The 25,475-nt window shown below is 32.9% G+C and overlaps 2 protein-coding genes across 2 annotated transcripts; both read left to right on the top strand.

The window, feature by feature from the left end:
* The first annotated feature begins 12,591 nt into the window (after positions 1-12,591).
* LOC111367713 (50S ribosomal protein L9) lies at positions 12,592-16,009 on the top strand. Its single transcript, XM_022988734.1, has 6 exons — positions 12,592-12,742; positions 12,865-13,026; positions 13,871-14,005; positions 14,671-14,778; positions 15,479-15,556; positions 15,654-16,009. The coding sequence occupies exons 2-6, from the start codon at positions 12,904-12,906 to the stop codon at positions 15,816-15,818; spliced, it is 609 nt and encodes a 202-aa protein (XP_022844502.1). The 5' UTR covers positions 12,592-12,742; positions 12,865-12,903; the 3' UTR covers positions 15,819-16,009.
* Positions 16,010-18,171: 2,162 nt separating this feature from the next.
* On the top strand, positions 18,172-22,641 carry LOC111367712 (putative aminoacrylate hydrolase RutD). Its single transcript, XM_022988733.1, has 9 exons — positions 18,172-18,386; positions 18,482-18,674; positions 19,465-19,547; positions 19,680-19,780; positions 19,879-20,010; positions 20,049-20,197; positions 20,287-20,404; positions 21,756-21,843; positions 22,006-22,641. The coding sequence occupies exons 1-9, from the start codon at positions 18,266-18,268 to the stop codon at positions 22,191-22,193; spliced, it is 1,173 nt and encodes a 390-aa protein (XP_022844501.1). The 5' UTR covers positions 18,172-18,265; the 3' UTR covers positions 22,194-22,641.
* The last annotated feature ends 2,834 nt before the right edge of the window (positions 22,642-25,475 follow it).

Raw genomic sequence — 25,475 nt, 5'->3', positions numbered from 1 at the left:
TTTTTTATCATGTCATAACTGGTAGGACGATCCTCTACTTGACCTGACCATTCCCCAATTTTATAGCTTATTATGAAATCCCATTTCTGGTATTTCAAGAGTTTCTACTTGATATGCAGGATAAGAGAGGATTCTGAAATGGAATAGTGAACCAAAATAATAGCGAGGTTAATGAAGAGACCTGCGTGGCTGCAAATAAACCAGTAAGGCACCTTGCAATGGATCACTGCCTGCCTTTCCATAAAAGCAAGCCTTACAGTAAGAATGTGGATAATGAAACTGGTAACCATGTAAGAATAGTCCCCTACTCTCCTTTTCTTATGTTGATCTCTCTTTTCTCTCTCCATTCTCCTTCTTCGTGTATTTCCTACTCTCTTCTCTGTACCCATATCCTTGTATAATAAAAAGGGAGTGAATTGTCCCAATGGTCACTGAANTCTTCGTGTATTTCCTACTCTCTTCTCTGTACCCATATCCTTGTATAATAAAAAGGGAGTGAATTGTCCCAATGGTCACTGAACTTTGCAAAAGGTTTTCAAGGGGTCACAGAACTTTAAAAATCACTTAAATGGTCACTAAACTTTGTAAAAGATTTCTAAGGGGTCATTGAATTTTAAAAATCACCTAAATGGTCATTAAACTTTGCAAAAGGTTTCCCAAGGATCACCAAGTTCAGTGACCTCGTGAAAACCTTTTGCAAAGTTCAGTGACCATTTAGATGATTTTTAATGTTCAGTGACCACGTAAAAATCTTTTGTAAAATTCAGTGACCCCTTGGAAATATTTTATAAAGTCCAGTGACCATTTGGACAATTCATTCAATAAAAATGAAAGAAACAATTGTAGTCGATTAAGAGAGCATGTTGACCTTCAAATTGAGTTTCGAACTTGACTTCAAAAATTATAAAATACTAAATACTTTTTCTTCGTATTCATTTCATATGCTCTTTAAATAGATAATAAGACTTCTAATTCCTAAAACACGCTAACCCGTTAACACATAATAACTACGTTGACTCAATAACTAAGCCACCATCTAGTCCCAATTTTTAGCAAAAATTGATTTTCTCCACCAATGATGTGTGGTCTCTTTTTACATTTTTAAACATATTGTGACAACATCAAAGAAATTAAATTTCAAATTAATTCGGTGGCCTATTGTTATAAAGTATACTTTATTGACAGTCTAATCTGAAAAAGAATTTGACACAAAAACGTTGAATAATAACATGTTGGCTCACTATATCCTAACCACCAAGGCTAGCCCTGATATTTTTGAGGCTTTATGCCAACTTTGAATAGGGGCCTTATTATAAAAAAATCAACGTATTGTCACTTGAGTGAGAGTTTTAATACAGACAACTAAACCCTAAAATTGAAGTGGAAAATAACAAAATGTCAAAATTCAACATGCGATATAAATTATAAGTGAAGTTTGGCATACAGAAATATAATGCAATAGCAAAACGGTCTATTCATTTCATTGATCATTTTCTCACTACAACTATCTAAAATAAAATTGAATATGTATTTGAGTGATTTATGTACAAAATTAGAGAATGTTGACTGCGAAAAATTGTATAACAAAACAATGAAAATGACGATTAAATGCAAATGAGCTCCTGATTTTATATTAATTCATAAACATAAGAAGTATGAACACTGACAAAGAATTGTTAAATTTAAAATACCTTTAACAAGCATCTAAAAAGGCTATTATCATGATATTAAAGCAAAACAACAATAATAACAACATATAAGCTTTGTAGTATATAATTTGTTATTTACATCACTTGCATGTGGTTTACTTCTTTTCGCATGATTGGTGTGTTTATATTAAAAAACAAAAAAAAACAAAAAATTAACTTTTGTGTACTTGTGTGGGTTGGATGGCTTTGCTGGTAATGATGCATATATTGGAACTGTGTAATTAACTAAGAATCGTGGAAGAATTATATGTTGAGTTAGTTGACACTTGTTGATGTGAAACTTGATCTCTATTGAGCACGATATTCATATTTTGCATTATGAGTTGGTGACTTGGTTTGTATAAGGAGAAAATTGAACATAGTTGATTCAAACCCGAAACTACACAAATAAATAAGACCATAAAACCTCTTTTAGGAGAATTTGGAGATGATTAAACTAGTATAGGGAAATATTGAGATAAGTAAGGATTCCATGTGTGAAATGGTTGTGTGGATTATCTAAAACCAATAAGATGAATTGGGACGAAAACCCCGAGTTAGGGGTTTGGTTTCGAGAATAGGTGTTTAATAAGGGGCATTGCACTAATCTTGGCAGTTAAAAGAAGTAAAAAGAACTTCTCTTTGGAGCCTTTTTTACTCGAGCAATTAAGCATGCAATGATCCTTAAAACCTGGTGCCCTATGGTCATTTGACTTGGGAGTCATAGGCTGAAAACTCGCTACAGGGGTCACTTAGTCGCTTAATGGAGAGAAGTATATATATAAAAAAAAACACGTTAAAGTATCAGAATGAGCAGGTGCATGAAACAGAAGATGCACCAAGTGCCAAGATTAAGCTTCGAACTACTATTTTAGAGACTTATACCTTTGACAACGGATTATTAGCTCAATTGAGTCTTAGAGGCCGAAGTAATAAAAAATATGGGAGAATCCTTATTAGTCGAGATGTGAACCTATATTAGCTAAGATCTATCCAAATGAGAAATGGTAAGGATCAAAATTAGCTAAAAGTCAACCTTAGTGCATTACCTCGGGAAAAGTGAGTAAAAACATAAGTTTGGGGTGTGTATCTTTCGAGTGAGGAAAGGAAATAATTGACTACTGCAGGTTGAGAATCATACCAGTTATCAGCATTGTGATGTTTACATGGATATTCACACACACACACACACACACTCTTTAAGTTTCATATTGAACAAGTGGAGTAATTTCAGATGTGTAATTTGGACACTTCAGAGGGATGACACAATTATCCAATCCTGAGACTAACAACATACCATCTAACCAAAGTTTAATTGGATCGGGTTATAGATTGTTTGAGGGCAAACAAATGTTCAAATTTGGAATTATTTGATAAGTGTATTTTATACACTTAGTTAGGTCGTTAAAACTGAGTATTTGTTGATGAATTTGATGAAATATGACTTATGACTTAATCCTATGTATATGTTATGTGTGTGTTACAATCAACGGAAGATACGAGAATAAATAAATAAGCGAGAAAAATGACTCAATTACATCAAGGGCAAAGTTGGGGACTAGAATGCAATAATCCAAAAGTTGAATTGGACTAAAGAACGATGACTTAAGAACACCAAGAGTGAATTGGAATTGAAGAGAAGCAAATGGGACAAGAAATTTTGAAAAATGACTAAAACACACACTTTAGAAAGTTTAGGGATCAAATTGTAAATTGGTCCCTAAAATAATTGAACTATACGTACATGCGTACGTACGGTAGGGAAATTGAACTTTCGAATCTCAATTGAGGTTACTATTCGTATGCATCAAATGAACCATGTGTACCCATGGTTCAACTTTGACAAAAAAAAAAAAAAAAAATCCTTATTTTGTTTTGGAAAGTTTTGGTTTGAAATTTTTGGCACCATATTTATACCAAGAGTCGGCTAAAACACGGAGGACCTAATTTTCTAACATCTTGCAAGCCAACAAAGAGGAGAAAGAGAGAGATATACATTGAAGAACAAGACTTCATCACTTGGATTCGGAATTGAAGGCATAAAATGAAGGATTTCAGATTCTTTTCATACTTTAATGATTTGGGTGATGTCTTTCTTTTATTTTTCTTGTATTTCCTATATTAATATGCTTGGCTAAATATCTTTGTATTGGATGGATGATAAAACTGATTGATTCTTAGTTTTTAATTCAAGACCTTATGTTTTTAACTTAATTCTTGTGTTGTCGTTTCCTTAATATGCATATCCATATTGTTTTAATGTTTGCACATCATTAAGACAATAAGTTACTTATTCGTAGTGTTAGAAAACTCATTGGAACGCATGGACAATAAATGTTAGGAATTAAATTTGTGACGTGTGCGATCATATGGGATAATCCTATACATCAATGCGTGTTTGCCATATGAATTAATAGGATCGTCTCGTGATAATCATATGTTTATTATATCTTGGGAAAGAATAATAAATAAAAGTGAAATTATCGATCGTCAAAATTGCATGAGTTGTGATAATTGTCATAGGTTGAATTAGAACTAAGAGTTGATCAATGGCATCGAAATCCAATACATTCACTCATCTGAATTCTAAAACAAATTCTCATTAATTTTACAATTTTTAGTTATAGAACTTAATTAACTATTCAAACAAAAATCAACTTCTGGTTAATCACATGAATTTAATTAACTCGAATACACTAGAATTAGACATTATTCCCTGTGAGACGATAACTCTTTCATCACAATTATTACTTGTACAACGAACTCGCACACTTGGGGGATTTTGACGAACAAGTTTTTGGCGCCATTGCTGGGGAATAACGGATTTAATTTTAGTTTAATAGTTTATATTAGATTCAATTGTTTTCACTTTATTCTTATTATTATTTTTTTGTTTTTTGTTGAATTTGGCTACCCACCCCGATCTCTCCTTTTTGGTATTCTTTCCATGTGTTGTTCAATAGCATATGCAAGATTCTGACGCTGACATAGTAGAATTATTTTTGCAATTATTAATCTCGACATGGACAGAGAGGAAGAAGATATATATTGTGAATTCTGCTATGGAGTGCATTATACTGGCTACTGCTTATATACGTGCACCGACCCAGGAAGGCTCAATCTCCTGCGGTTTCAACAACATTTGTGATGTCGAAGATTAGCATTTGACAATGCTAATGAAGACTACATGCCTATGGACGAGTGTGTTCCTTCAGACACGTTTGTGGGAGTTGGTCCTTCCATGTTGAACAATGAGGTACTTGCAAAATACTACATTGATCTTGCCAAGTTAGAAGAAAATAAAACGTGTGTGGGAGATGGCATATTCTGGATCGATTTTAAAAGGTGGGGGTATAATCCACTCGAGAAGTTTGAAAGAAAAGAGTTTCCATTGCCCATGGATGTAATTGTGAACCAGCATTCAACCCGAGGATATATCAATTATGGAAGACAAGAGCGAAGACGATAAAAGTTCAATTACAAATGAACAAAATGAAGGGGAGGTAATTAATGAAGAAGACGTTAACTCACACTCTGTCGACTTCATTGTTCGTCAAAATTTCGCAAGCGTACGAGTTTGTTGTACAAGTAATAATTGTGATGAAAGAGTTATCGTCCCACAAGAAATAATGTCTAATTCTAGTGTATTCGATATAATTGAATTCGTGTTAGTAACCAAAAGTTGATTTTTGTTTGAATAGCTATTTAAGTTCTATAACTAAAAATTGCAAAATTAATGAGAATTTGTTTTAAAATTCAGATGAGTGAATGTATTGGATTTTCGACGCCACTGATCAACTCTTAGTTCTAATTCTCAACCTATGACAGTTATATCAAATCATGCAATTGTAACGATCGATAATTTCACTTTTATTTATTATTCTTTCACAAGATATAATAAACCTATGATTACCATGAGATGATCATATTCCTAGTCCGAATTCATGTGGCAAACACGCATTGATGTATAGGATTATCACACATGATCGCACACGTCACAAATATTATTCCTAACATTCATTGTCCATGCGTTCCAATAACAGTGTTCTACCTACTGTGAGTTTTTCAACACTACGAATAAGCAACTTACTGTCATAATGGTACGCAAACATTAAAACAATATAGATATGCATATTAAAGGAATCACAACATAGGAATTAAGATAAAAACATAAGATCTTAAATTAAAAACTAAGAATCAACGAATTTTGTCATCCATCTAATATCAAGACATTTAGCCTAGCATATTAATATAGGAAATACATGAAAAATAAAAGAACGATATCACCCGAATCCTTAAAGTATGAAAAGAATCTAAAATCCTTCACTGCATGCCTTCAATTCTGAATCCAAGTGATGAAGTCTTGTTCTTCTATCTCTCTCTTTCTCCTCTTTGTCGGCTTGCAAGATGTTAGAAAATTAGGTTTCCCCATGTTTTAGCCAACTCTTGGTATAAATATGATACCAAAAATTCCAAACCAATACTTTCCAAAAGAAAATAAGGAAACATAATTTTTTTCTCGGATTTGAATCATGCGTATACATGGTTCATTTGGTGCGTACGCGTAGTAGCCTCAATTGAGTTTCGGAAGTTCAATTTCCCAGCGTTGCATATGCAAGCCTTGCAAGCCCATGCATACGCATAGTTCAATTATTTAAGGGACCAATTTACAATTTGGTCCCTGAATTTTTTGAAGTGTGTTTTTTGGTCATTTTCCAAAATTTCTAGTCCCATTAGCTTCTCTTCAATTTCAATTGACTCTTGTTGTTCTTAACTCATCGTTCTTCAGTCCAATTCAACTTTTAGATTATTGCATTCTAGTCCCCAACTTTGCCCTTGATGTAATTGAGTCATTTTTTCTGCTTATTTTCTTTATTCTCGTATCTTCCGTTGATTGTAACCTACACACAATATATACATAGGATTAAGCCATATTTTATCCAATTCATCAACAAATACTCAGTTTTAACGACCTAAATAAGTATATAAAATATACTTATCAAACACCCCCAAACTTGAACATTTATTTGCCCTCAAACAATCTATAGCCTGATCCAATAAACTTTGGTTAGATGGTACGCTGTTAGTCTCAGAATTGGATAATTGTGTCATTACTCCGAAAAGTGTCCAAATTACACATTTGAAATTAATCTCTACTTATTCAATGGGAAACGTAAATTGTGTGTGTGAATATTCATGTAAACATCACAGTGCTCATAACTGGTTTGATTCCCAACTTGTAGTAGTCAATTATTTCCTTTCCTCACTCATAAGATACACACCTCCAAACTTATGCTTTTTACTCACTTTTCCCGAGGTATGCACTAAGGTTGACTTTTAACTAATTCTGATCCTTACTCTCTCTCATTTGGATATATCTTAGCTAATATAGATTCACATCTCGACTGATGAGGATTCTCCCATATTTTTTATTACTTTGGCCTCTAAGACTCAATTGAGCTAATAACTCATTTTCAAAGGTATAAGTCTCTAAAATAGTTGTTCGAGACTTAATCTTGGCACTTGGTGCGTCTTCTGTTTCATGCACCTGCTCATTCTAATAATATATATATACACTTCTCTCCATTAAGCGACTAAGTGACCCTCTCAGCCGATGACTCCCAAGTCAGATGACCACAGGGCATCAGGTTTTACGGATCCTTGTAGGCATAATTACTTGAGTCAAAAAGGCTCCGAAGAGAAGTTCTTTTTACTTCTTTTAACTGCCAAGATTAGTGCAATGTCCCTTATTAAACACCTATTCTCGAAACCGAACCCCCGAACTCAAGGTTTTCGTCCCAATTTATCTTATTGGCTTTAGATAATCCACACAACCATTTCACACATGGAATCCTTACTTATCTCAATGTTTCCCTATAGTAGTTTAATCATCTCCAAACTCTCCTAAAAGAGGTTTTATGGTCTTATTTATTTGTGTTATTTCGGGTTTGAATCAACTATGTTCAACTTTCTCATTATACAAACCAAGTCATCAACTCATAATGCAAAACAGGAATATCGTGCTCAATAGAGATCAAGTTTCACATCAACAAGTGTCAACTAACTCAACATATAATTCTTCCACGGTTCTTAGTTAATTACACAGTTCCAATATATACATCATTACCAGCAAGGCCATCCAACCCACACAAAAGTTAAATTTTTTTATTTTTATTTTTTAATAAAAACACACCAATCATGCGAAAAGAAGTAAACCACATGCAAGCGATGAAGATAACAGATTAAACCACCCCCAAACTTAATAGGTGCATTGTCCTCAATGTACCACAATAGGGAATTAAATGCAAAAGTAAGGGTGTGAAAGGAACTGAGAACTCCCCTGATCAATCAGAAGGTGGATGTAGAGGTAGACGGGAAATCAAAGTAGACTACTAGCCCATCTCGATTTGCATGTGATGAACCATGTCGTATATCTGATAAGCCCGAAATTGCGTGTCATCCATCATTCCAGTATAACGGTCCAACCTCCCAATTATCCTATCAGTACATCAGTGTAAATTAGAGACATCTTCTTGAGTCCTGCTCGCGCTAGTTCGTACAATCCCAATGTCAGTTTGCATATCTAGTACCCGTAAATCAAAGGTTGTAAATGCCTGCTGCAACTGTTAAACATCCCTACTCAACTCGATCATCGTCGCAAACATCTGTCGCAGTACGGGAGTGTCAACTGGCGGCTCATGTTGCGGGGCTGGGTGAATGTCAACGTCATCCCCATGGCCCGCCTCGTCTTGGTTATCCTTTCTTCCCTATCTGTATTGATTGACTTTTCTCCAAGGGTTTTGGGCCGAGAAAATGTTGATTGGGGCAGCAGGATGCATTGCCTGCTCAGTTGGTAGGAGCTGCACCCCGTAAACCCTGCATATTCCACAGATAAGGCTTGGAAATATGAGTGTGTGTCATGGGTCTTCTTCAAGAGCGCAGGCACAAATCAAATTATAGATATAAGTGCCCAAGTCAAATTTGAGCCCTCTAGCTAGATGGTAGAGCAAAGCAACTTTAGTGTGATCGAACTTGTAACGATGCTTGGAGGGATCTACATTGTGGCAAATAAACATCATAGAACCATGAGGGACTCAGTCAAATCACTGTATAAGGAATCCGTCAACAGAACGACCAGGCATCTGCTCTTCCATATAAAACATGTGCTAACTCTAGCCAATTCTGCTCTGGTGGTATCGAGATGATTTCCTCTCGATTCAATTCAAGATATTTATCAATGACATCAGGTGTGAACATAAACCATTTATCCCGTACCCAGGTTCGATGCTGGTGATTGGTCCTAGGCTCGTCGATAGAAAAGTTAAAATTTATGTAGAACTCTTGAACAAGTGTAGTATAAATAGCAAATAGTTATCACCTTTTCCCAGCCCGCACAGTGAATTAATGTCTCAATTTCAAAACCCGAGAAAATGTCCAAAACCACTTCCCGCTCGAGTAGTCCATTTTGTGACTACTTGCTCAAATCGAAGCTATGCTCTGGGCTTAGAAATCTTCGCAAGCCACCTTCATTAATTACCCCCCCTTCATTTTGTTCATTACAAATTGAACTTTTATCGTCTCTGTTCTTGTCTTCCATAATTAATATATCCTCGGGTCGAATGGCTGGTTCACAATCTACATCTAGGGGCAATGGAAACTCTTTTCTTTCAAACTTCTCGAGTGGATTATACCCCCACCTTTTAAATTCAATCCAGAATATGCCATCTCCCACTCACATTTTACTTTCTTCTAACTTGGCAACATCAATGTAGTATTTTGCAAGTCCTTCCTCATTCAACATGGAAGGACCAACTCCCACAAGCGTGTCTGAAGGGATACACTCGCCCACAAACATGTAGTCTTCATTAGCATTCTTCGACATTGCAAATATTGTTGAAACCGCAGGAGCTTGAGCCTTCCTGGTTCGGTGCATGTATACAAGCAGTAGTCAGTATAATGCACTCCATAGCAGAACTCACAATATATATCTTCATCCTCACCATCCATGTCGAGATTAATCATTGCAAAAATAATTCTACTATGTCAGCGTCAGAATCTTGCATATGCTACTGAACAGCACCTGGAATAAAATATTAAATAAGAGAGATCAGGATGGGTAGCCAAATTCAACAAAATACAAAAAATAATAAGAAGAATAAAGTAGAAAAATCAAATCTAATATAAACTATTAAACTAAAATTAAATCCATTTTTCCCCGACAACGGTGTCAAAAATTTGTTCGTCAAAATTCCGCAAGTGTACGGGTTCGTTGTACAAGTAATAATTGTGATGAAAGAGTTATCATCCCACAGGAAATAAGGTCTAATTCTAATATATTCGATATAATTAGATTCGTTTGATTAACTAAAAGTTGATTTTCGTTTAAATAGCTAAATAAGTTCTATAATTAAAAATTGCAAAATTAATGAGAATTTGTTTTAGAATTCATATGAGTGAATGTATTGGATTTTCGATGTCACTGATCAACTCTTAGTTCTAATTCTCAACCTATAACAATTATATCAACTCATGCAATTGTGATAATCGATGATTCCATTTTTATTTATTATTCTTTCCCAAGATATAATAAACCTATGATTACTACAAGACGATCATATTCCTAGTCCGAATTCATATGGCAAACACGCACTGATGTATAGGATTATCACACATAATCGCACACGTCACAAATATTATTTCTAACATTCATTGTCCATGCCTTTCAATAACAGTGTTCTACCTACCGTGAGTTTTTCAACACTACAAATAAGCAACTTATTGTCTTAATGGTGCGCAAACATTAAAAACAATATAGATATGCATATTAAAGAAACCACAACACGAGAATTAAGATAAAAACATAAGGTCTTGAATTAAAAACTAAGAATCAATCAGTTTTGTCATCTATCCAATACAAAGATATTTAGCCTAACATATTAATGTATGAAATACAGGAAAAATAAAAGAACGACATCACCCAAATCATTAAAGTATGAAAAGGATCTGAAATCCTTCACTTTATGCCTTCAATTGAATCCAAGTGATGAAGTCTTGTTCTTCAATGTATATCTCTCTCTTTCTCCTCTTTGTCGACTTGCAAGATGTTAGAAAATTAGGTCCTCCGTGTTTTAGCCGACTCTTGGTATAAATATGGTGCCAAAAACTTCAAACCAAAACTTTCCAAAACAAAATAAGGAAACATAATTTATTTATTTTTTTGTCAGAGTTGAACCATGCGTACACATGGTTCATTTGGTGTATAAGCATAATAGTCTCAATTGAGCTTCGAAAATTTAATTTCCCAACCGTGCGTACGCAAGGTCTACAGGCCCATGCATACACATAGTTCAATTTATTTTAGGGGCCAATTTGCAATTTGGTCCCTGAACTTTCTGAAATGTGTGTTTTGGTCATTTTTCAAAATTTCTTGTCTCATTAGTTTCTCTTCAATTCCAATTGACTCTTGGTGTTCTTAACTCATCGTTCTTCAATCCAATTCAACTGGATTATTGCATTCTAGTCCCCAACTTTGCCCTTGATGTAATTGAGTCATTTTTTCCTCTTATTTTCTATATTCTCGTATCTTCTGTTGATTATAACCTACACACAATATATACATAGGATTAAGCCATATTTCATCCAGTTCATCAACAAATACTCAGTTTTAACAGGCTAAATAAGTGTATAAAATACACTTATCAGTATACGTTTTGAAGATAAAAGAGAAATTGAAAAATCTGTAAAGCTGTAATAATTGCAATGATAACAGACCAATATGTTAAATTGAATTTTCAAAATTTTAATTCAACGTGAGATAATTCATTTCTTGTTTGGTTGAGAACAATTATGAAGGGTTACTATTGGAGTGGAATTTGAAAAGACAAAAAGACTTTCTTTTTTTTTTTTTTGTTAAGAAAAGAAAATGCATGTTTGGAAGATAAATTGTTAAATTACTTAGAGAGAGTAATGTTTGTGATATATTTATATGATAAATAAATGTAAATGATAAGTTTTATGCCATTTATGGTTTCTTGTGTTTGCATATTGATAATTCTATCCAAAGAATTTCATAAATATAACTTTTGTTTTTCTTCAACCAATTAACATTACGTAATTTGGGGCCCCTTCAAAGTGAGGCCTTAGGTGATCGTCTATCTCGCCTATAGTCAAGGCCGCCACTGCTAACCACCTATTTAATTCAAATGATTTTATTTTCTGCTTCATTTTTTTTTTCCAAAATTCAAGAATCAAATTTAGTAATTTTTGCTGAAAATATGCTACTTTGAAACATGAAACATGGGCTAAATAAATAAAACTAGAAGCTCACAATTGAAAAATAAAAATAAAGTTTCTTAAAAGAAAAATGAGACATCAACGAGTTAATTGTTCCAATGGTCATTGAACTTAAGTCTGTATCTTTGATTAGTCACTAAAGTTTAAAATATCGAGTTTTGACCACTGAACTTAGGTCCATTTCTTTTATTGCTCATCGAAGTTTAAAATATCGAGTTTTGATCACTGAACTTTAAAAAATGTTATACATTAATCACCGAACTTTGAAAAATATTGTGCATTACTAACTGAAATTTGAAAAATATTATACATTACTTACTATAAATTTGGTATTTTTCAAAATTCAACAGTTATGTTAGTGAGTAATGGACGACGTATTCCAAAGTTCAATAGCCAAAACTCGATATTTTAAATTTCAGTGAGCAATCTAAAATATGGACCTAAGTTCAATGATCAATCAAAGATATTTACCTAAGTTTAATTATCAAAACTTTACATTTTAAACTTTAGTGACCAATCAAATATATAGATCTAAGTTCAGTGACTATTGAAACAATTAACTACACGTCAACCTAAAACAAAATCATTTACAAATGCGACTTTCTAATAGAAATCTAAAAACTAAAACCCCCAAATTCAATTGATGGATCTGCGACATTCGTTGGAGTGAAGACGGCTCCAGAAGAACAAAACTAAAACCCTAGTTCCTCCGTCCGACGCGCCACTTCAATCACTACAACTTCCACCGCCGCGAACCATAGGTAATGCCACTACTATTCTTCACTAACTCAATCTCTCATTTGTTTTTGATCTGTATCGCACTGTCTGTGACGACATTATATTTGTCTTATTTCTTTCTCCTTTATGGTTCTGAATATTGAAGGTATATTCGAAACCGGAGTATACGTATATCTACACGTATATGGCTTATTTACACTACGGTAAAAGTATCCTTCGCCAGAGCTTAGGGGGAGGGCTGCAACACCCACTGTTATACGCTGCCCAGGGAGTTCGATATAGAAAGCTTGAAGTAATTCTCACAACGGTTGGTAATTAAGTTCTCAACTTTTCAGCTTTATATGATTGAAATCCATTGGCTTTCAAACTGCTTACTATTGGTCTTATTTTTATTTTTCGGTAATTAATTTTCATCTCAATTATACACTTTGTAAGTCCATCTTGACGGTAGGCCTCTTGCAATCTGTATAAGAACCTCGTTTCACCATGAAATATGGACAATGACACCGTAATTACTGCATCCAGTGAAATTTTTCCCTAAAGATACTCAAGTAATGTAACATCTGATATCAGATTCAACTAGGAGGAGAAAAATTTATGAACAATAGGGATACTGACTTTTTTTCATGTCTTTGAGTGAGCCCCTTAATCTGTCTAGGGTTGGCAACCTATTCCGGCAGACCATTCACATTGTCAATGAGAACTTAAAAAACTTCTTTAAAGCCTTATTAGTTTCCACTAAAAAACAATATTTGCCTGTTTTCTTCATATGCAACTACAGAAATATTAATTTTAAGTTTTCTAGAGAGAGACACTACCCAAAGGATGCCATTTTCAACCTCAGAATTAATCGACAAGTGGGTGGGGTTTCATCTAAATACCTCTGAACCTTTTATATAACTCATCTACCATGTGGTCTTTTCAACAACCCATTGCCAATAATATAAGAGTATCTATTTTTTGAATTTGAAACTGTATTGTAATGTCAACACCAGCGTCCTCGAGGGGTACCAGTTATCATATCACAAATTTGTATTCCTGCTGTCGCCAATAACATGCTTTAGAGCTGGGCGTGCATCATTCTATTTCAGTAGCTTTCTCCAGTTCTACTACAATGTTTTGGTCTTATTTTTATTACTTTTAACATCTAGACTATAGATAAGCTTGGAAAAGCTGGTGAAACAGTCAAGGTGGCACCAGGTTATTTTCGAAACCATTTGATGCCGAAGTTGCTTGCTGTCCCAAACATTGATAAGTTCGCACATCTCATTAGTGAGCAGCGCAAGGTATTCAAGTTGTCATTTGCTTGTCTATTTTATTTTTATTTTTGAATCAATTCATCAGTGTGCATAAGTTCTTCTGATCAGCATTTTGGTTGCACATGATTGTGTAAAAATCGGAATATGTCATGCGGTTGATTATTGAATTTTGGGATCAGAAACTCCAGGTTACTGATGCTGATATATATAAATATGAAAGGATTGGGTTGCATGAATATGGTTACAGAAGTTTGTCTTCTTGTCAATGTAAGCATATTTATGGTTTGCTGCTACAAGTGGAGTAACCTCTTCAACAAATGCTTCTCAAAACATCAAGCAAAATTGCCGTACTTTATCCACTTTTCACGCGCTCTCTTCTGGACTATGTTACACACATAATGCAGCGAAAGGAGCATGTAAAGCTGAGAGAAAAGATTACTGAAAGATGAATACACATGCGCTAGCTTGCTTTCCTTGTGTCACTTGAATATCCCTTTTCGCTCTTTGAATTTTGCATTATCTATATATTCTCCACAACTTCTACTACCAAATGTAATGTTTTCTGGTATTTTTAATGTGTGTCTTCACATATTATAGAGTTCAGAAATCCATCAGGTTGACTACAAGCTTAAATTCAATGGATATCAATTACATATTTTTTATGTGATCTCTATTCGTAATTGTGGTGTCAGATGTACCAGCCTAAGGACGTTGAAGAGGTTAAAGAAGTTTCAAAGACAGAGGAAGACCGGATAAAAGAATATCAGTCAGCAGCGAATCGCCTTGATAGTGCAAGGCTGGTCAGTATTTCAAAGTTGATACTATATGCAGCCAATATGAATTTTGAGAGTTTTTGATGAATGTGAAGTTTTCTCAGATTTCTTGTTGCTAGTTTTCTTTCTTTTCTTTTTCTCTATTAAGATAATTCGTGCAAGATCATGAATTTATTTAAGATCAAGTTTATGTTTTGTTATCTATCATTTTGATTCTCTATTTACTATCTAAATTCCCAGAAAAACCTCTTCTTGTTAGCCATCATGATTTCCATTGAAGGAATTGTCTTTTATTTTAATCACCTGACATGTATATTTCTTGCAATGGTGTTCTTGCATGCTAAAATCCTGTGATCAGTGTTTTCAAACTACCTTTTTTTTTCTTTTTTCGTGTGTGTGTGTGTGTGTGGGTCATGACACGTATTTATGGCATTGAAGCTGCAACTAAAACTGACTACCAAAGAATGTTCAACATTTTCTTTCATGGAGTTCATTTACATTCTTTATATTCCAAGGCTACCTGATATAGGTTGGAAGTATCTCATCAATTTGTTGGAAATATTATGGGAAGGCAGTCTTATGGCACTAGCCGACTTTTTATTATCTATGATGTTTCATTGTTCATTTTACCAGTCTTTTTCTGAAGATCTCGTACTTGAATCTTTGTTTCATTTGAGACAGATTTCATCGGCACTATGAATTAATTTAATGTTTCTGTTTCTTTTAGAATCTAAGAAGATTCATCATAGAGGGAAAGGGTAATGAAGTGCGTGATCCAGTGACAAAAGAAGAAATTTTGGCTGAGGTATGAACATGCTCTTTTATACTTCAAAAGAAGAGGCGTTACTTTGTTTTGATATTTGGTATCTCAACCCGACCTCTCTCATGTGATAATAAATCAGGTGGCTAGGCAGCTTCAAGTGCACATTGAACCAGAAAATTTGCAATTGCCAGCTCCTTTGTCTTCTTTAGGAGAGTATGAGTTGCCACTCCGCCTACCAAAGTCCATTCCGAAGCCGCAAGGTAAAGTTCAATGGACTCTTAGCGTCAAAATTAGGAAGCGGTGAATGGACATTTTCCATTGAACGATTTACTCTTTTTTTTTTTAAAGAACTCTAGGAAGAATAATTATAGCAGAGAAGTTAGATGAGTTGGGTTTGAACATATTGATCATGCGAACTTCATCTTAATTTTGTATCTTTGACCATTGAATTTTCTGTCTCGTTTATTTAAAGAAAGTATTGAAATTGTTGCAGTATATTGTGCCAAAAACTTGAATATAAAATAGATTCTTGCTGATATTAGTGCCCGAATCTGTCCTTTCCATGCATTTTCTGATTATGAATCTTGTCTCGTCCACCATTGTAAGTTGTGGGCCTTAGAGCATGTTTTGCTAAACTTGTTCAAAAACTAGGTTGCAGATTTGTTGACAAAATATGAGATGTTAGTTTTTTGGTTCTTGATTTGAATGAATGAAAATAAAATTAAGGGCAAAAAAATTGCCACCTCATTCCTGTCAAAAATTTTGTACACGTAGCGGGTTAATAGCCCAAATGATCACTGAACTTTGCAAAAAGTTTTTAAAAGATTACTGAACTTTAAAAATCACCCAAGTGATCACTAAAATTTGAAAAAGGTTTTCACGGAATCATTAAACCTTAAAAATTATCTCAATCATCACTAAATTTTGTAAAAGGTTTTCATAGGGTCGCTGAACTTTGTAAAAGGTTTACCAGGCATCACTGAATTAGTGATTCTTTAGGAAGTTTTTTGTAAAGTTTAGTGATAAATAAGATGATTTATAAAATTTAGTGATCCGTATAAACCTTTTGCAAAGTTCAGTGATCTCTTAAAGACTTTTTGCAAAAGTTAGTGATGATTTGAGTAATTTTTAAAGTTCAGTATTTCCGTGAAAATTTTTTGCAAAGTTCAATAACCATTTGGGTTATTAACTCTACATGTAGTAGTTCTCAACATGACTCATTTAAATTTTTCTGAAAAATTTAAATTCTATAAAGTTGGTTGCGTGACAATTTAACAAAAAGTTGAACGATAATGTTTGAAGACATATTATGCAACTATGAAGAGAGAGAATAAAAATAATCAGCCATTGAAAATGATAATGTTGAAGAAGTCCCATTGAAAGTGAATATGATTAGCTACGCGTATGTTGGGGCCTTTTTGATGTGGGGTCCTTGCAGGTAAACGAATTATTTAGAGCATGTTTGGTATAGATTAAAATTCAATTAAAATCAATTTTTTTACCATTATTTCACTATTTCAGTTGCTATTTTTGAATTCTTTTCTCACAATTAAGATTCACTTTATCTCTAACGATCAAAAAATTCATTAACAAAATTCCTACTAAACAAGCACTTAATTTTTGTTACTTAAAGTCAAATTATAATTAGATTAATATGACTTTGTCTCTCCATTTTGCAAAATTTCTCTCTTGAGGCCTCCCTCAGTTTCCCCTTCCTTTCCCAAACGCCAGTTATGACTTTTGACTATCGGCTGCCCAACCAAAGCCGACCGTTTTCAGTTCTCCGCTCATTGTCAGATATTATTTTCTAAGTTGCATTTTTTATTAATAAAAATTACTTTCTTAGAAGGTGAATTTTAATTTATTACTAAAATGATAATTATTTATATCTTAATAGTCAATTTTATTGAAGTGATTTTCTATATAATAATATTAAACTTAGCGAGTTTATAAAAGGTAGGATCATGAATTTCATATGCTAAGCTCTTGTAGTAAAGTTTTTGTAAACTGATCAAATTTTATTTTTAATCATACAACATAATCCATCCAATTTATATAAACTAAAAAAATTGTCAAACAGAATTATAGATGTAAATAATTTTTAGTTTTGACCTTTCGAAGCAAAAAATTCAGCGCCTTGGGGCTTTTCGACTTTTTGTTTAAACAATCAATAAAGTCTGTTCCCGTTTGAGCTTCATCCTCCAAAAAATACATTATTATTTTTTTATTATTTTTAATAAAATAATATTAAATGCAGATTTAAAATTTTTCCTTTTTTTTATGAATTTTGTTATTTGTACATGAATTTTTTTACACTTTGGTTGACATTTACATTGTTTTCAAGTGTCAGTTGGATGAAAAACTATTCAAAAATAACAAAATGTATAGTTTAAGTATAAAAATATAAACTTTAATTTTATTTATAATAATATTATAATTTATTATTGTAATACTAATTTCATAAAATGTGTGTGTGTTTTTTTTTTTTTTAAAGAAAAAACCTACCTAAGATATTGCCGCGTTGAACTGCTTCAATGATTAGACAAATTATCAGCTTTTCACCTATTAAAAAAACAAATAATTATCAAACAAAAATTAGCACATGTTACCTGTGCGTGTGTGTGTATATATATATATAAATACTCTCCCTCGTTCTTTCTCCTACATTCTGGAGTCTTGAAATTTTCAATTTATAGAACACAACTCACCAGCCTGTTCTGTTCTCTCTAAAATTCAGAAAAAACGCGAAAAATGCCGTTCTGTAACGTAAGTTCGTACCAGAACGGTGATGGAGACGAATTAAACATCAATGGAACTAATATTTTCTACAGAACTTACGGTCAAGGGCCGGTGAAAGTTCTTTTGATCATCGGTAAACCATTTTGATGTCATTTATTGTTTAATGGGTTTTCGATTGAATTTTTGTTTGGTCATGATCGGTGATGGTATTTTTTGATGAATGGTTAGGATTGGCTGGGACCCACGATTCTTGGGGTCCACAAATAAAGGGTCTAGCTGGAACGGTGATTCCGAACAACGATGAGTCGACGGCCAGTGATCGGAGCAACGAGAGTGACGAAGGTGATGGCGTTGAGGTCTGTGCGTTTGATAATCGGGGAATGGGTCGGAGCTCCGTTCCCACGAAAAAGTCAGAATATACGTGAGTTCCATTAAACTATAGGCTGCTTAATTTTGTAATTGGATTCTCATTATGGCTTAAATTGTCGTTATAATTGATGCTTTTTGTTTTTTTTGCAACACACACGTTTTGATTAAAAAGCGTAGCAACATTAATATTTACGACAAGAAATTGTTTATATTTGTTTTTTCCAATTTTGGATGCAAAACTGGTGGAGAAAACCTTTTGAGGCCAAAATAATTGATTTTAGCCTAAAAGAGATTCTTGAAAGTTGAACCTCTTCTACTGCCCGTTTGTCCGTGGCTTCAGACATGTTTGGATAATTTTTTAAAAGGACTTTGGTTGGCTAGAAGAATTTTAAAGGAACGTTTGGAAGAAAATTTGGTAGATGAAGCAAAAGCAAAAGCAAAAGCGAAAGCAAAGACCTGATAAAGGGTCCTACGACACAAATAATTTCGATATGTGGTGTTCACAGAAAGTAAGTTTTCCAACTTGACTGCGCCAATTCAACAAGAAGTAGGAGAAATTGACCTTGAGTGACTTGAAAGGGTTATGAACTGTCAAGAAATAATGAATGTTTCATAAATTTCAAGCGGAAAAAATTAACGAGACATTATTAAAGTTGACTTTGATTATTTTCAGCGAGTAGGCGTCATGTTTTGGTAAGATAAGTCAACTTGTTTGGCTTTGTAGCAGTTGACAGTTGTATTTCCTTGTAATTTCTTGTATTCGATATAAAATTAAGATTTTAATCGTTCTTGAAAGTTTTTTGATATATATATTATTTTTTATTTTTTATTTTTGGAGACAGGACGATAATCATGGCAAAAGACGCAATAGCTCTAATGGATCACTTAGGTTGGAAAAAAGCTCACGTCTTTGGTCATTCAATGGGTGAGTTTTGACTTTTTTTATTTTCATTTTGGATTTGTGGCTCATTTATTCCCTATGAACTTTTTCACTTATTTGAACTTAACGATATTACATCATGTTAAATGCTTACCTGCCTTCTTTTTTATGAAGCAGGAGCTATGATTACATGTAAACTGGGTGCCATGGTGCCCGATAGAGTTTTGTCTCTGGCTTTGTTGAATGTAACTGGTGGAGGTTATGAATGTATACCAAAGGTATTAATCCTTTCAGACGAAAATAGTAAAACTTGAACTTTACGGTTTAGAGATATTCTTCCAAATGAACACGAATGATTTTTCCTTTTTCTTTCCAGCTTGATCGTCATACCTTGTCGATTGCAATTCGCTTCTCGAGGGCAAAAAGTCCTGAGCAAAGGGCAACGGTTGATTTAGATACCCACTACTCACAGGGAAATAGTAAGCATAACTTTCGACGCTTATGTATTGTTAACTATGAATTTCCTTGCTGGTTTAAATTTTGCAGCAATATGTAAAAAGCATATCATCAACTGGTATGCAGTCAAAACATGTATTTGATGGTCAGATTAATGCATGCTGGACGCATAAAATGTCACGGACGGAACTTGAGTCGATCCGTGCTTCTGGGTTTCCCATATCCGTCATTCATGGCAGGTAGCCGTAGCTCAAAAATGCTACGTATTTTCCCCAATTTAGTAACTTGACCATACTAAGATTATGACCGAATATTTCTGATAATGTAGATATGACGTCATCGCCCAATTATGTCATGCGAAAAAGCTTGCAGAGAAATTGCATCCTTCAGCAAGAATGGTTGAACTTCACGGAGGGCATCTTGTGAGCCATGAGAGAACCAAAGAGGTAGTTACTGATCAATTGAAAAACTGCTCCTTATTATACCCCCCACTGTGGCATTAGTGCATTTTGTAAATAATTCAAGTACCAGAGTCAAGAGTGATTCTTAGTCATAGAGGTTTTCTTATGAAATAGCCCTATAAAAACTTAGCAAGTTGACAAATAAGTGCATATGGCCAAGCTTAAAAAGTTTACTGACAACTAAATAAACAAGATTCATAATAAAAAGTTAAATGTAAATTTTACTTCTTTTTAAGCTTAGGTCTAACATGCTTTTGTCCTTAACTCAACAGTAAGATACGATCAGAACTTGTGCGCTGGTTATGAAAATAATTGGTGGGAGATCTTCTCTTCTCAATTTTGCTTAACAACTTGTAGCAGATAATAGTCCACACAAAACTAATTGCAAATAGTTTTGTCAGAATTAATATACTGGAGAGGACTAGGACTATATAACAAAAAGAGACCAAATGTCTCTTTCTTGTCTACAACTATGATACTTAATATCATGGCAGATGTTCATTGATTATTTCAGAGTTCTTCTAAAACAAATGATGAACAATTGTGTTCTAGTTATGTTTGTCTTGTTTGATGCTTCCATGCTTTACAAAAAAGTAGTTAAAAATCATTTTTATTATAGTGTCCTATCCTATCTAGTACAAGTACCGGAGACACACTTACAGTGCAACACTAATTTATGGAAAAATTTATCGCATTAAACAACCATAAAATAAAAATGCTCGCAAAAAAATTTGTAACAGTGTGCAGCATTAGGATTGAATTTTATGCTTTCTATTTATTTCACAAACTCATTAGCCCTCCGATCTTGATGTTTGTTGGAATCGAGCGAGTCGCAACAGGCAATTAAAGATACTGCAAAACGTTACATGGATAAATTCTAGTTTTGCTTCATTAAATAGAGATTTATAGCTACTGCCAGGAAAAGGATAGTATTTCTGTCTGATTTCAACTTTTGACCTGAAGGGTCATATCCCTGTGAGCATTTTCTGCTCGTGCAATTTTTAGATTACTGTTGATACCACTCAAAACTCTAATTGTTATAAACCTTGTACTTGAATATGAAGAAACCTCAGGCTGCAAATTATATATAGCACCGATTGGATTATGGACTCGTGCAATTTAACAGATGATCATGATTATCGCAGGTTTTACACATTATTTAGAAAACAGGAAATATACACACACAAAAATTTATATTAATTTAGCTAATATATTTAAGATAATGGAATCAGTGATCTGCTATACCTAAGAATTGATACAGAATTAGAGAAATGAGTGGTATATATATTTTGAACGATGGAAATATCTCCTTGCCTTGTTTTTGTTGAAATCTCAGGTGAATGCAGCTCTTCTTGAGTTGATCAATGCATCAAAGAGTAAGATAAACCTAAACGAGTGGACGAATTTGCAGAAGAAAAGTAAAGGTCAGTATTAATTATACAAAGTGACTACCCAACAAAGCTTTATACCATGCTCGAGGAACAAAAATGATATTAACACCCATTAATTCTGAAATTCGAATACTTTTCTCAAAAAATCACAAAAAGTTTCTGACAGCTGGTTTTTTTTTTTTTTTTTTTTGTCAGTTTTTAAAGCTACCCGCATATCATTTTGCAAGACCGGCAATTTATCTTTCATGGTTGACACTGTAGAAAAGCTACGTGTTTTCCTATTGTACTTTTTCGGCCGCTTTGTATTGGCGTTTGAGCGTGCAAGAAGAGCTATGAGGAGTCTAAAACCCGTGAGAGTAGGATCTGCTCTCACACAAGTTTAACATTGTTCGAGCCTCCTCTCCTGGTAATTCGCTATATTTTCATTGCAGCTGCTAAAGTTACCGTCTGAGAAGTCATCAGCTTTTAGTTAACAGTTAACCTGGTTCAGTTTAATTTTTTTCAGAGAATTTTGTTCATTTTTTACGGCCTCTCAGTCGATGTGGCTCTCTTGTTACTAGAATTGATTGAAATTTGTGTATATCTGCTGCTGAAGAAAAATTAGTTGGTAAACAACATGGTCGGTTTTGAAGTCAAGACGATATTTAAACAATTGTATAGCTTCTTGATGTGCAACAGCACGAATTGAGGGCAATAGAGAGTTCAGTATAGAGGAGAAAGCTGCAGTTAGCTGACTATTGGAAGTTAAACAAACCTAAAAGCACGAGTCTTCTTGCTACTACTATCCGTTGTGTATTTCTGATTAATTTTTGTTCCAAATTATTTATTTTATGTTACCTTATTTATTAAATGCATGTTTGGTTTTGATTTTTAACCCCAAAAAATCAATATTTTGACCATTACTTCCTCAAGTCAGCCATTATTTTTACTTCTTCTATTACGTGGGATCCAGTCAAAAAATTAATTCTCATAATTACTACTGAATAAGCCCAATTCTTTAAGCCAATGAAAATGAGCAAGATTACAAAGTTTTTCTTTCTTGTGTTACTACTTTTCATCGCTATTCAATCTTTAGTGCCAAACATACTAAGAGCAAATACTAATTGTTGACTTGATTTGAAGTTACTAGATGAATAAAGGAGAAAACTTTTCCCTATTGAAAATTCAAACGAAAACAATATATATAATCTTAAAGAGTGTTAAAATACAAAATTCGGAAAACATATAAGAGCATGTTTCAAACTTGAAAAATTTTAATACGACTGTCTTCTTTAGTCTTGTTTCGTTTAACATTCATGAGGCTTCCCTTCGAAGGGGTTTTTGAAAAGTCTAAAATTGCTTTTGAGATTAAGAAACTGATTTTGAACGTGTGTAAATAGTTTTCAGGAAGTGTACAGGATTGCATACCAATTTTCCACTGACAGATGAGCGAGCTCAGGAGCTAGCAAAAGGAGAAATCCAACGTAATTTCATAATCCAGTTTTGCAGTTTCTCAGTTCATTTTTCATGAAAATAATTGTGTAGGAGAAAGCACACTTAGATCGACATTGAAGAAAGATGAATAAATTTGTGGCAAATTATAGCAGTTGCAGTAGGAAATATACCACAAGAATATTCTAATATGCTTCTCCAACAATTTCGCCCAAACTAACTTGTTTTCATTAGTTTGGTATAAATAAATAATTCCCTTTGATTTGATTAAGAATATGATTAAGCCATGGTTTGGTTTGATTAAAATCAAATTTACTCTCCTTTTCTTTTAGATTTTAATAAAATTTAATTAAATGTGCGATCAAAAAGTTGATAAAAATTGTGGATTTTATAAAAAGTGTAATTAAAAATGAGTTTGAAGAAAATAAAATGAACATATTGATCCTCCAATCCTTGAATACAATCTGGTTTATTTAAAAAAAAAAAATCAAAAGTCAAAAATTAAATTAAAATAGCCGTCCCCTAATAAGTAATTTAGCAATGTCATCCCAAACTCAACAATGAAAAGTGTCCCATTAAATTTTGGAGAAATTACAAAAATACACATAATCCTGATTAAAATCTAAGTCAAAATCAATAATTAATTTGAACTACGCATTTAATAGAATTCATAATTTTTCAACAATATATTTCATCAATTTTTATCAAATTTTGATAAAATTTAATTTTAATATCTACCAAATAGAGACTAAATTTAGATGTCAAAATCTAAAAGATTGATTTTTGACATTTCATTGAAATTTGCTCCTAGTTGTAATTTTCAGAGTCAACTTTCTAAAGAATTACAATAACTCTTGAGAAGTTACAATTAGGGAATGTTTGATAGCATTGGAAATTGAAAAAAGAAAAAAAAAAAAAAAAAGATGGAGTTGGAATTGGAAATTCCAACTTTTGGTGTTAGATACATTATATTTTCCATGGAATTGCATTTCTTGGATTTCTTGAAACTTGAAATTTTCCTTGTTTTGGTGGAATTTGACTTCTCACCATCCACCCTACTGTAGCGACTTTTTTTTTTTTTTTTTTTTTTTTGTTGGTAATGGAAACCAATCCTAAGAATTATTGTAAAAAAATATTTTTCTTTAATTGACAATTTCCATATAAAACAAAGCCAAACGAACATAAAAAAAAAAAAAAAACACTTTGATTTCAACATTTTTCACCCGGAAAATTATATCAATCAAACACAATAATTTACAATTCCCAGGAAAATAATTCTAGACAATTCAATTTTCTGAAATTCATTTTTTAAGCAATTCAATTTCATCTTTGCAATTAAACGGACCCTTAATGTAACTTTTTCTTACAAAAATAACTAAAGTGACAATAATTGTAATTTTTAGGCATATTTCTCAACTACGTTCGGGAAAATCGGATTTTTCAAATTTTCACCCACAAAATGTACTCTTAAAGTAGAATGCAAAGTTTAGACTAGTACAGCCCGACTCGAATTACTGGTAAGCTCTTTCATTTTAAAACTCCTAAATTTTAGCATAAATTTTCCATTATTATGCTTATATTTGTTTTCTTTATTGTATTTTTTTTTCTAATTTTATTTTTAACAAATATAAACTAATTAGAGTGTGTTTGATTCTCATTTTCCCCAAAAATACATTTTTCTTTCTTTTCTTTTCAACTACACATTCTTCAATAAAATAATATCACAAGTAAATTAAAAATTTTCCTTATTTTTTAACTACACAATCTCTATCAATCTACTATTTCAAAATGTACTTTTCTAATTTAATGGGGTTCAAACAAGTCCCAGATTTGAAAATGTTATTGTCTTTTTTATCTTTTTGTGCAGGTGATTTTATTTTTTTGAATTTCGATCTCATTAAAAAATAATTAAAATAGATCTTAAATATATACAACAAAATGAACTGAAAATAAATCCAAGCTACAAATTTTTAATGCTAGTTTTCTATTGATTTTGATTTAAATATAAGTTAAAATCAACAATTTATTTTAACCCCACATTTCATGATATCCATAACTTTCCGATCATATATTTCATCAATTTTTATCAAAATCTGTTGAAAAATCTGATTTTAATCTCCATCAAATAGTGGATTATTGTTAATGACAAAATAAATTTAATTTTATAATAATAATACAGTATATATGTCAATAGTATAAAACAAAGCAAAAAAATATATATATAGAAACTGCTA

This window comes from Olea europaea, chromosome 18 (genome assembly GCF_002742605.1).
Source record: "Olea europaea var. sylvestris chromosome 18, O_europaea_v1, whole genome shotgun sequence".
Lineage (NCBI taxonomy): Eukaryota > Viridiplantae > Streptophyta > Magnoliopsida > Lamiales > Oleaceae > Olea > Olea europaea.
This window is presented reverse-complemented; position numbering and strand designations above follow the sequence as displayed.